This window comes from Parus major, chromosome 1A, assembly GCF_001522545.3.
Source record: "Parus major isolate Abel chromosome 1A, Parus_major1.1, whole genome shotgun sequence".
Lineage (NCBI taxonomy): Eukaryota > Metazoa > Chordata > Aves > Passeriformes > Paridae > Parus > Parus major.
Window position 1 is genome coordinate 49039356 of NC_031773.1, and position 12341 is coordinate 49051696.

General features: G+C 55.0%; 1 protein-coding gene across 3 annotated transcripts; it reads right to left on the reverse strand.

Moving 5' to 3' along the window:
- Positions 1 to 251: 251 nt before the first annotated feature.
- Positions 252 to 10987, reverse strand: SH3BP1 (SH3 domain binding protein 1). 3 transcript variants are annotated; one of them, XM_015628536.3, is made up of 18 exons: positions 10011 to 10987; positions 8220 to 8262; positions 6676 to 6780; positions 6215 to 6291; positions 5822 to 5933; positions 5648 to 5724; positions 5141 to 5276; positions 4442 to 4510; positions 3957 to 4047; positions 3523 to 3665; positions 3315 to 3426; positions 3134 to 3215; positions 2763 to 2843; positions 2539 to 2655; positions 1992 to 2083; positions 1681 to 1810; positions 1411 to 1526; positions 252 to 1002 (listed from the first exon to the last, which is right to left on the reverse strand). In XM_015628536.3, exons 1-18 carry the CDS (start codon positions 10070 to 10072, stop codon positions 674 to 676), a joined length of 1974 nt encoding a protein of 657 aa, XP_015484022.1. In that variant the 5' UTR covers positions 10073 to 10987; the 3' UTR covers positions 252 to 673. The 3 variants fall into 3 exon arrangements, with proteins under 3 accessions (XP_015484022.1, XP_015484024.1, XP_015484023.1); XM_015628538.3 differs by lacking the exon at positions 8220 to 8262; XM_015628537.3 differs by lacking the exon at positions 2763 to 2843.
- Between the last annotated feature and the right edge of the window lie 1354 nt (positions 10988 to 12341).

Consider the following 12341-nt stretch of genomic DNA (forward strand, 5'->3'; position numbering starts at 1 on the left):
ACCTAAACCTCCCCTGGTGCAGCTTAAGACTGTCCGCCTGTAACCTGGGAGAAGAGGTCGGTCTCCACCTGGCTGCACCCTCCTTTCAGGGAGTTAGAGGAAGTGATCAGGTCCTTTTCTACAGGCCAAACAACTGAGCTCCCTCAGCCACTCCTAATCGATCATGCACTCCAAATATCTATGTCTATATCTATATATCTATATATGTCTATGTATCTATCTATATATCTATATATATCTACCTATATATATATATATATATGTATCTGTATTTATATATATCCATCTGTGTGTTCCTGAGGCAATGCATTTTAAGGGAAAATGGGACTGGGATCATGGATGAGCATCTGCAGATGGCCCCATGGGGCCAAGCTGCCCACAATGGCCCAAGAGTTGCAAGCAGTGGCTGGGCCTGCAGTGGGGGATCTGGGCAGGGATCTGGGCCCTCACTGGTGGCTGGGCTCCGGCAGGGACGTGGTGGTGTGGGGAGGTGGAGACAGGAGAGCGAGAGAAGGCAAGCAAAGCGTGCCAGGTGGTGTGAGCCAAGGGAACAAGGAGGAGGACTGAGAGATGCTGTCCCTGAGGCCTGCATTTCCACAGCACCTGCTGGGTCCCAGAGTGGTGCTGGATCCAATCTCCCTGACCTGTGATTCCCCCATGCCCCTCACCCTGTTCAGTTCTCTGTAGGCTGTCCTTCTGGGGCCAATGTGGCCAGGGGGCTTCCTCCTGCTGGCAGTGGCTGCCCCTCCTCTGTGGTTCCTGGCACACAGTCCATGGCAGCCACTGTGTCAGTCTCACCAGTGGAAGGCTTGGGGGATGGTGGGACATCTCGGCTGTGGCGGGGTGCTGGCTGTGGAGGGAGTGGCGGTGGGATGCCAGGGGCTCTGCTGGGCGTCCGTCGTGGCAGGGCTTTGGGGCTGGTTGCCTGGGCAGGAGCTGTGCTCCGAGGCTGTGTCACAGGCGGTGGTGGCATTGTGGGTCGGGCCGGAGCTGGGCGTTTGCCTGAAAAGAAAGCTGGGCTGGGATCTCTCCAAAGGGCAGAGGGGGCTGCAGACAGAGTGGTTGGACAAATTGCCCCTTGCCCAACTCCTGAAGTTGTGTCCTGAAGACACAAGTGCACACCAGCTTTTCTGGGGGGCTTTTCCCTCTTCCTTTCACACAGGGCCATGAGCTTTGACACTTCTTTACCGGAGGTGTTCAACCCAGCACTGGAGGACATACTGTGTCCCACCATCCCACGGTCCCATCTTGGCTGGATCCTAGCCATGCTACCCCAGTCAGAGGCCTTTCCCCTTACTTGGTGACAAGGACATCCCCAGTGCCCGCTTGCATGGAGAACAGCAGGATGATGACAACCACAGGAGGTGGCACTGGGGGGTGTAATTTCCCAGGCATCAGGAGCACCCTAACCTTTGCGGGTGGTGTTGTCAGTCATCATCGGAGCTGGTGGCTCTGCAGCTTCAGGAGGTGACCTGGGCAGTGCTGGGGATGCCGGCTGGGACCTGGCCTCAGGGTCCCTGGAGGTGCTGCACAGAGAACAGGGCAAGTCAGGCTTTGGTTGGGCATGGTGATCCTGGCTGTGAGGCATCTGTGAGGGTACAGCCCTGACGTGAGGTGGGAGGGAGGGACGACACAGGGAGAGCTGGGACAGCCAGAGCCTCTAGCTCCCATCAGACTTACGCCTCTCCATCCAAAAGGGTGGGGGTGCTGGCTGGAGGGGTCGCAGGAGTTGGCTCTTCCACTGGGGCAGCCTTGCAAAGTCCGGTGTTGGTGGGTGGCATGAACATGCCTGAGACATTGAAATCTAACTCTGGGTGAAGAAAAAGGAGGAGATCCTGTGAGGAAGCACTTGCCACCCAGAGCAATGATCCCACAGTAGGGAGCCAGAGCAGCCTCCCACTTCTCCCCTCCCGGAGATGGAAAAATGTTCCTTTCCCTTCCTCTCCCTGTCACTTTCTGCTGCAGCCCACCAAGTGATGCCCTGGCCCTACCTCCAGGGAAGAGAGTGTCCACATTCTGGATGAGGGCTTCTACCACAGCCTGGATGGAGGAGACTGAGGCCAAGTCCAGTTGCATGGGATCTCTGTGAGACAGGGAGAGGCATCAGAAGAAGGGTTTGGGGGAATTAACTCTAAATGGGTTTTTGTGTTCAATCTGCAGGGGTCAGGGTCTGAAGGGAAGGCAGCCCAGCCAAGGGCCATGGCAGTGTGTGTGATGGGCCTTTTTCCATGTCCTGGGAACCCTGGTTTGATGTTGGAGGCCAGTGGTGTTGAAAGCCATCCATGTCACAAAACATGCTTTGGGTTTCAGCCCCCTCCTCTACTACTTTGCAGAGTGGCTAAGAGGACATGTGCCTGGTGAGGGGACATGCAACCTGGGGAGCATGAGAACAAGGGACAGGACTTGAGGATGGAAGATTTCTGTGTGTTCTAGACCAGTCTGAAGACTGCTGGATCAGCCTTTGCCATGTCATTTGCCTCCAAGGCACCCCAGCTGGGGCTAGGGAGATGCCTCCCACCCCTTCAAACCAGACCTTACCCTGTGCTCTGCTGTGACCACAGCAGGTTTGGGCCCAGCACAATGGCAATGTTGCTGGGGGTCATTTTATTCACCTCCTGGTGTTCAGCCAGCTTGGCTAAAAACTTGATCAGATACCTGTGGGGTGAAAGGAGGGCAAGGGTTTAGGAGGTAGGGATTTGAGAAGGGAATGGCTACCCCTGGTGATTGCTTGGAGCTGAAGAAGCCTTGTTCAGACAAAACACCTCAGATTGTTGTAGCTGTCCTGGGGCAGGCGGCTGCAGGTGTCCCTCAGGCTCTGTACACGGCTGTCAATGTCCTTTAAACTGTAAGATAGAAGGAAGAACAGATAGCTCGGCCTGTTCCTTGTGGCAGAGAGGGACACAGTGGACAAGGACAAAGGCCAGTGTTGACTGCCCTGTGCAGGCCATAGCCCTGGAGATGGAGATGTCCAGCTTTACTGGGCAGTGAAGGCAAGCATCCACGGAGGCACTGTGCTCGTATCTCCCCAAATGAGACAGAGCACTCCTGCTCTAAGTGCCAGGAAGGATGGAGGGGGTTGACTGGGGGCTTTTTGAGACCTGCCAGTGATTTCCTCCCCAGTGCCTGGACCCACCTGGCCACTTTGACCCATTCGTCATAGAGTTCGAAGGTCATCAAAGGCTGGGGCAGCTCCCGCAGGTAGGATTTCAGTGCACCTGGGAGGAGAGGGGGAGCAGTGGAGCTGATGGCAGCTGAGGGATGGATGGCAGGGACTACCTGGTCATGTCCCCCCACCCTGCCTTGTTGGCACTCACCAGCCACAGCATGGGGGTCGGAGTAAAACTCCTCCAGGGCATTGGAGCCGCTGGCCAAGCTGCTCTTCAGCTTCCTCAGCACTGAGGCGCCCGCTGCCAGCCGGAAGAGCCCCTGGGGATGGGATGAAGAGGGAAGGGATGCATTTTGAGTTTGGGAGGAATGCATCTGGGGGGAGAAAGTGATGAGGGGGTGTGGAGCACTCTCTACCTCCTCCTTCATGCCAGAAGCCAACAGCATCATGACACAGGCTTCAATGGGAAGCGCAATCTCCCGGCCTAAGCTCTTGAGGTGTGTCTCTAGGGACACTCCATAGTACCCCGCCACTGGGGTGTCTGTCGTGAAGGAAAGCTCTGGAAGAGGGAGGAAAATGTCAAGAGGGATGGGGGACACTGGGACCATCCAGCATTTGGCCAAGGCAACATCCTGCTCCAAGCTGAACTTGGCTGGCTATAGCCAAGAGGCAGGACAGGCAGCATCCCCAGCCCATGTCAAGCTGCAGTCCCCAAACTACCAGCCCAGCATGGTAGGCAGCAGCAGGTGTAGGGATGGAAAATGAGCCTTTTCCAGCTTTGCTGGCCACACTTGTATCCCCCAGGCTCAGCTGCAGTCCTGGCCAGGCTGCATGGAGAACCAGAGGGTACCTGTCTGTCTGTGGCTTTCCCTCAGCTCTGCAAGAGCTGAGTCCAGAGATTCCAGTGACTGCCGGTGGTACTGGGATTGGATTTCCAATAGCTGCCAGACAGGGGACAGGCAAACAGCATTCAGTTAACACCAGCCTCTCTCGGAGAGGTGCCCATTCCCAGGACATTGCACCCATATGAGGACAGGCAAAGAGGGAGCCGCAAGGGGAGCCCACCTGGGGTCCCTGGGACTGTGTCTGTAGTAAGGGGTAGAGGGCAAATTGGAGAGGGGCATCATCAGGACAAGCTGCTTGTTTGCGCTTGGTGTTAGTGCTAGCATTCACCTGCAGTGTCTGGAGCAAGGCCACCTATAGGCACCTGCTGATGCCTTGATCTGTCCTCTGCCCTGCTTGGGGGCACTTGGGGTGGACGAGGACAAGGCTGGGCTCAGACATGTTGCAGTCTATGTTCACACACTGGGGAGAAGTGAGACAGAGGACTCTTACTTTGATGAAGTAGCTGGCATAGATGTCCTCTTTGGTGGAGAAGTGGTAGAGGTCAGCCATGTACTCATCCTGGGAAGGGAGACACAAAGAAGAGCAATCTTCCATCCCTTCCCTGCACCCGAGAAAGAGGAGACACCTTCATGAAGCCCTTTCATCTGGTCTGTGAGTGGTCTAGACAGGGTGTCTGGGTGCAGTGGGGCTTCGTCCTTGCTTCCATTAGTTTGGGTAGTGGCAGAAACCTGCCCCATGATCAAGGTCCTGGCACAAGTGTCTCAGGAACAAAAGGTCTCTGCACCTTCAGCTCCAGTGAGATCACAAGCTCTGCCAGACAAGGTGCTGGGCTTTTCAGAGAAATAGGGCAGAAGTGGAGAAAGCCGATGTGAAACTTCTCTGCCACACATAACAGATCCTAGCTCAGCTAGTTCCCAGCCTGAGGGGACCCCATATGCTCCCTGATTTAGCCCCTGGAGCCTCCTCTCTGCAGCAGCTTGTGCTTGGAACTCCTTTACTCTTTTTCTTCCCAGGGCTTGGGCCATCTCTCCATTCCTGCTTGAGGGGCTCATTTGCTTTCAGAGGGCAGGACATGCTCTCTGGCTGCAATTCATCTCAGTGTGGGGTCACCTGGGAAAAGACTGGTGGAGGGGAGCAGGTCTGCAGCTCTGGAGCTGATCCATAGAGGAGAGCAAGGGACCATCTCACCTTGCACTGCTCCACCTTCCTCTTCACCTCCTCCTCTTCTTCCTTCAAGATCTCCAGTTTGTTGGCAGCAGAGGATGCCCCTGGGCCAGCACCAGCTCCAGTGCTGTTACTGGAACTCTTGGCAGCTTGGTTCAGCCTTTGGGGTGGCACAGAAGAGGTACATTTATGGTCTCAGTGACAGGATTGCTGGGAAGAACAAGTGTGCAGACTTCCAGAGAAATCTGGCATGGCAAGAGCTACCACTGGCAGGAGTTGGAACGAGGTGATCTCAGTGTACCAAGCAGCACTGGGACACTTTACTGCCTTTAGCAGCAGAACTGCCCTCTCTGGTGCTAGGGAATCAGCATCTGAGCCCAGAGCAAGATGCATCTACAGAGAGGAGCTAGCTGTGTCCTCCTGAAGAGGAAATTGACTCCCCCAGGCAATTATCTTCCTCTCTCCCCCAACCTGTCTGGGGGCTGTGCTCTATATGCCCTGATCCCCCCAGAGCTGCAGTGTGCCCCATACCGGCTCTTGATTGTGTTCCAGTCAGAAATCAACTTCTGGAGGGTCTTCTTGCGCTTCAGGATGGTGGGGAGCTCCTCCTAGAGGAGAGAGGGACAGAGTGAGTGGGGGAGGCCTGGGGACACAGAAAGGAGTGTTGACATTGGAGAGTGGAGTCAGTAGGGCAGCCAGGACTACCTCACTGAGCTTGTTGAGTGGCTGCAGGACGTAGTGCTCCAGGGCAATCTCAAACTCAGCAACGATTTTGGCCAGTGAGCTCTGTATGCAGCACCCCATCTCCAGGGCTTTCCTGCGTGGGACAGAGATGAAATTATTGCAGGCTGGAGCCATGTCCTTCTCTGACCCAACATCCACATTGTACCTGTACCCACATGGAACCCTGAGCCAGCCCCTGGCCCTACTCTGCAATGGGAGGCTGAAGGTGCTGGCTGTCCCTTCTCCCAGTGCAACACCAGTGTTTGCTCTGGGGACATGGTTTGAGCCATGGCAGCCCCTGAGCCGAGACAGTGTCACTACCAGGATCTGGCATCTTTTGGGGTCTCTCTGGAACTTTCTCCCACCAGTACTTACCCAAGGCTGGACTCTGTGTCTAATTCCTTGAAGCTCTCAGCCATCGCCATGGACAGAGCCATCAAAGGCAGCTTCTTCTGCACACGGCCAAGGATTTGAGAGAGAAGTGATGACACCACTGTGCCTGCCCACACTGTGGTGTTCCTCACCACAGTGCACCATGAGTGCAAGGATTCATGGGGGTTTGGGAAAGAACATAGACAACAAGGACTTTGGCAGGTTATTCAATGCAAAGACACTCTCTCAGGAGTAACCCAAATTAGTGATGGTAATAGAGAGGGATCCCCTGCTCTGCTTGTCCCAGGCACATGCTGGAGGCTGCTGCTGATAATGGGACCTGGGCTTGGCATAGCTTTGGGCCACCCTTCAGCAAAGCAGGCAAAGCAGGGGCCTGGCATCTCCGTTGCTGGCAAGTGACAGAGCTGGGGTGAGCACAGGCTGCAGTGGGAAGATTTTCTCACCACTCGCTTGTCCATGTCGGAGCCACATTGTCCCTGCAGGCAGGCTTGGAGCCTCTTGGACACACTGTGAGCTGCTCGCTTGGCCGGCTCAATCCTCTGCTCAATCTGGGGGCAGAAGAGTGGGGGCTGGGGAAACCATTTTGGGCACCTCAAGGCCATTTCTCCACTACCCAGCTCTGAGTGAGGATGGCTGCTGTGTTGATTTTGCATGGGCTGGTGTTTGGTAGCAGGGGGGGCCACAGAGGTGGCTTCTGTGAGAAGCTGCCAGAAGCTTCCACCATGTCTGGCAGAGCCAATCCCTGATGGCTTTGAAGATGGACTTGCTGCTGGCCAAGCCTGGGACAATTAGAGATAGTGGTAATGCCTCTGTGAAAACATATTTAAGAAGAAAATCAAAACCAAGTGAGAACACAGTTTTTTTCTAGCCAAAGAAGAGGAGGAGGAGAGAACATGTGAGGGAAACCACATGGACACACCAAGGTCAGTGGAGAAGGAGGGGCAGGAGGTGCTCCAGGAACCAGAGTGAGGTTCCTCTGCAGGCTGGGTGATGACCATGGTGAAGCAGCTGTGCCCTGCAGCCCATGGGGATCCACAGGGGATACAGAGATCCACCTGCAGCCTGTGGGGGAGCTGCTCACTCTGGAGTGAGTGGATGCCTGGAGGAGGCTGTGATGCAGTGGGAGACGCAGTGAAGAGAGGGCCCTGCTTCCAGGCTGGAGCAGCCTGTCATTGGAGGGCTGCACCCCATGGAAGAGTGACCCATGCTGCAGCAGTTTTGGGAGGACTGTTGCATGTGGCAAGGACTCATGCTGCAGCAGTTTTGGGAGGACTGCTGCTTGTGAGATTTGGAGCCATGCTGGAGAAGTTCAGAGAGAATTGTCTCCCATGGGAGGGACGCCACAGTGCAGCAGAGCAGTGGAAGGACTCCTCTCCCTGTGCAGCGGAAGATCTCGGGTGATGAACTAACCAAAACCCCCACGCCCTGCCCCCTGTGTTGTTGGTGGGAAGGATGGAAGGTTTGGGGGAAGAAAAGGTGTTTTTAAGGGCTTATTTTACTTATTATCCTCCTCTGATTTTGTTAGTAATAAATTCACTTTGTACCTCTAAGTTGAGATTGTTTTGCTCTTGGAATGTTTTCTCCTGGTCCTTAACTCATAAAGCCTTCATTAAAATTCTCTCTCCTCTGCCCAGCTGTGACAGGGGAGGGTTAGTGAGCAACTTTTGTGGGTACCTGGCATTTGGCCAGCGCCAAACCACAACACCTGCCCAGCATCCTACCACAGCCCGGAGCATCTGGTCCAGTGAAAAGGGGGCACAAATGGTCAGGATTCATGCCTCTGTGAGCAGCTGGGAAAGCCCTTCCTGATAGCAGGAGCCTGCCAATCCCTTAACACCGTGGTCCTGAAATCACCCTCTGGCACGTGGGCAGATCCCAGCCCCATGACTTGGACATGCTGGCAGGGCGAATGGCAGGCAGCAGCGGGACAGGTTCCCACGCCCAGGCACAAGCAGACACACGCCTGCCAGCTCAGCCCACACCTCACCTGCAGCAAATCTTCTGACAGGAGCTCAGTTGCTTCTTGGGCTCTGCAGAGGAAGGAGAAGGAACCATCAGCAAATGGGGATGGCCTCCACCACGCTCCCTTGGGAAGGCAGGTCCTAATGCATCATACCTGCCTCTCTTTGGGTTCCTGTGAGCAGGAGACACAGGCTATATATCCTGGCCTATCAGATACAAGGCTATGGGTAGAGTGAGCCTGGGAGGACAAGATCAGCAGGAGCAGTGCAAATGAGCCAGCTTTGCTGGCTGGTGGACACCCCATCAGACAGGGTTTCCAGTTCAGTGCACCTCAGTCAAAAAGTCCAAATGTGACTTGTGTTTTTGGAGTCAGAGTGCTCAGCAGGGCCACAACAGGAGCAGGATGTTTACTGCCCCTGACTACCCATCTCTACCCTGAAGGCGAATCCAGGACAGTGATGTTGCAGTCTGGTGTGCATCTTTGCAGGCCTAGGTACTCTTTGGGGCCACTGGTGCAGGAGCAAGGGTGTCCTTGAGGTCAAACTGGGGTCCAAGACCAACAGCAGCCCCTCCAGAAATGCCTACACAAACCCAGCTTTCTGTGGTTCTGCTCAAAGCCAAATTCAAAACCAGCCACCATGACCCTAAAACCTCTGTGATGCCTCCCACAGAGGAAGCTTTGCTTCACAGTCTGCTACCATTGCTATGTCCCAAGAACCCAATTTGATTTCCATCTGCTGCTTTTTCCTCAGTTCATGTTTCTCTCTTTTTACTGCCTGCCAAAACCAATGTGGGATGAGGATGTGGAGCTGCAGGAAACGTGGGTGGTTTGGTTGAAGGCAAGCAAGATCACGTGAGGTCATGGTCCCCAGAGGAGAGGCTCTGCAGCAGGTGAAGAGCTTGCTTCACAAGCTGCTTGAGACTTGCCTGGCTGGCATTAACCAAAAGGGAGGTGCATCTGTCATGGAGATGAGAAATCTTGAGGGAGGGGGTGTGGGAACAGGCATCATGCTCCCTTCCAGGGAATGCAAGGAGAGCAAGAGGCCACCAGGATACAGGAATTGTTTCCCTGTGGTTGATTTGCTGGGCAGGCTGAAGGAGCTCAGTGGTTCAGGGGACACACTCGGTCCCACTTAGCCACCCAGTGCTGGGAACCTGCAGAGGTGGCAGTAGGAAAGGGAGTGAGGGGGCTGGGCAGGGAGAGCCCAGCCCTGTAATTTCAGTTCTGGGTTTTGCAAGGGAAGAGCTTTGGAAAGCCGAGGAGAAAAAGAAGGAAATGGAAGAGGTAGGACAGGGACAGAGGGTTTTGTGTGAAGCTGTAAGTCCTCCATGGGTCCATCTGAGTCCTCTCCTGGTCCTCTCCTCAAAGGGCATTCTGGGCTGCTCATGCTGCTGGGCTGGCTAGAGCTATGCATGCCATTTGGTTCCTGTGGGGCACCCCAGATTCTGCAGGGAGGGCTTGTCCCAGCCTGATCACCTTCCTGGTCACTGCACAGCCAGGGGCATGTGGCTGGAAGGTCCCTCCCCATTGCCCCACTGCCCTGCATCCTGGTGAAGCCAAACTTGGGAAAGCCCTGTTTCCTGGTAAATGCAGTACCTGTGGGCCCTGGGAGAGGTAACTGGGCTTGAGGATCATTTACTGCTGAGCAGCACCAATACAGCCTTCCCAAAGCCCCTCAGCTTTTGCTGAAGATGCTCTAAAGCTTCCTCCCCCTTTTCCCAGGCCACCAGCACTGGGATGTCGGTCCAGCCCCAGCACAAGTCCCCAGGACCCGCATCCCACTCCCTCCGGTACAGGTAGTGGAGAAGTCCTTACCTAATGGTGATGCTGGGATGGGACAGCTGCTGGCGCATTCGATTAAACTGTCTTTTCATCATCTTGAGAGTCAGGAGGAGACCACAAAAGCTGCTCTGCTGGCTGTACCCACTCAGCTCCCCTCCGTAATGCTTGGCATTGGATGCTTGCAGCCCTTCTTCTCCCCGGAGCTACTTTCCCCAAAGGAGCTCTCCCTCCTTACTCCTCTTCCTCGTTCCCTCTTTTTCAGTTTCCCCAGCTGGTCCCCTCCCTAGTCCCCCCCATGGGATGCCCTCCCTGCCTGCTTTCTTTTCCCCTCCCTTCTCTCGATCCCTCTCCTTTTCTGAGCTTCCTTCCTCCTCCGTCCGCCCCTCCGCCGCAGATCAGGTAAGAACAGTTCAGAGCTCCTGCTCCGTTCTGTGTTCCCGTCACCACCCCACGAGTAAAAATAACTTCAGCCCAGCCTTAAAGGGGAAATTTTATGACAGCATACACATAACAAGGCAGGACAAGCACATGCCGCTGCCGAGCCCGAGTGAAGGGCCCACGCTCTTTCTGTCTCAGCTGGGGTGGTTCCCCTTCCGTCCCGTGCCCACCGTCAGCTGTGCTGCGGGGCAGCCCGTACCGGTGCCAGCTGGCTGTGCAGCTCACACAGGGCACCTGATGTGACACCCTGCCCTACCTGGTCACCCAACTCTGCCAACACTCCTCAGGCACCTCTCCATGCTCACGGCTGCAGCTCCACCTTCTTCCCCAGCGACACACTCCCTTCTTGTGACAAAAGCAGCAAAGCTACTCCTGCACCGTCCCTGCGCCCCTCACCCTGCTTTCCCTCCCTGCCGTCGCTGACTCTCCGGAACCACCACAAAGCTGAGGCCGGGGGCTGTTGCCTTGTGCACTGGGGAGGTCCCTCCCTCCCTCTCGCAGAGTTCCGCCGAGCAGGGGCAGCAGCACCCGCTGTTGCACGGGGACCGCAAACTCCCGGTTCTCAGGCTCGGCTGTTGCCTGCACTCTGCTCACTCTGCCTTTTTTTTTTTTTTTTTTTTTTTCGAAAAACATCCACTTCACACCATCACGACTTTTGGTCCTGACTCTGTGAGATGCAAATCTCACCTTATTTCTGGCTACTTGCAGATCGGACTTTCCGCCTGCACTAAGAGAGAGCAAGAGGTTGCTGTTGGCTAGGTTACGTGGCTGGCAAAGGAAGTAGCAAACCAAGCCAAAATGAGAAGCGGTCAGCTCGTGGGCAGAAGAGGCAAGCAGCAAAGGAAAACGAGGTGGAACGGCTACTCCATCTGCACCCTGAAGCTGCAAGAGTAAAAATTTGAGGGCTGCTAGGCTGTACTTCCTGGCAAGGGTCAAGTCTCCAGTTACTGCATAGCAAAGTGGTGCTGGTAGCTGTTTTCAAGTGGTTATGGGGTGACAGCACCACTCTCTCCCCACCCAAAACACCAGGCTGTTCTAAACCTGTGGCAGAGCACGTCTGATCCCTCACCATCGAGTCCTGGACGTGCTCCTAACAAGCAGTTGCTTCAAGGACCTGTTGCAAAGATGCAGCAAAGCCCTCCCAGATCCTCACTGGGTGCTTCAAGGGGTGGCTAGGCCATTCCCTATATGCAGTATCAGAGCTGCTCCCAGCCCTGGGCTGCTGCTTGCCAGAGGAGATCCCCCTTTGCACCCCTGAATAAAACTGCCTCATGGAGCTGCTTCCAAATGCTACAACCAGCAGTGGAAACAGGTCCTGTGGGGCATGGTGGGGCATGGAAGCGAGCTCAAGCCCTGCTGCCTGTGGGCTGTCAGGCACAGATTGCTGCCCAATGTCTCTCCAGGGAGCGCGAGGGAAATGGGCAGCACCCAGTTCAGAGCCTGGAAGTGACTTCTCTCAAAAACGGAATTGAGAACTGCCGGGGGAATTCCACCATCCCTGCTCATGGGAGCAGGGAAATCGTTGTGGCAAGGGCCTGAGTGACTGAGGGATGAACTACAGGACTGAAGGGGCGGGATTTGAGCTGGGCAGGGTGCAGAGAAGCTCCTCAGGGGTCAGGGAAAGTAAGGGGGAAATTGCATTCCTTGGGTCACAAGACAGGAGCAGGATCAGGAAAGAAATCTTTATTTTCGATAAATACAGCAGATTCTTCGCGCCGGGCGTCTCATTTTAAATGTTTGTTTGTTTTCTTCCATTTACAGAATTTTGCACTGAAAATATATACAAGTCTATTCAAGAACCAAACAAGATCTGCAAAGAAAAAACCCATACAAAACCCTGAAGAGATGGGAAAGGGAAGTAAGACACAGCAGAATCCCAGCATAGAGACCTTGCTTCCCCCTCTCCTTTACTGCCTGCTGTGCCCA

Coding starts and splice junctions, on each gene's coding strand:
- SH3BP1 (XM_015628536.3), bottom strand. CDS start 10,072: ATGATGAAAAGACAGTTTAATCGAATGCGCCAGCAGCTGTCCCATCCC. Junction 4,048..4,441: donor ATGCCAGCTACTTCATCAAA/GTAAGAGTCCTC, acceptor CCTGTCTGGCAG/CTATTGGAAATCCAATCCCA. Junction 2,844..3,133: donor GAATGGGTCAAAGTGGCCAG/GTGGGTCCAGGC, acceptor TCTATCTTACAG/TTTAAAGGACATTGACAGCC.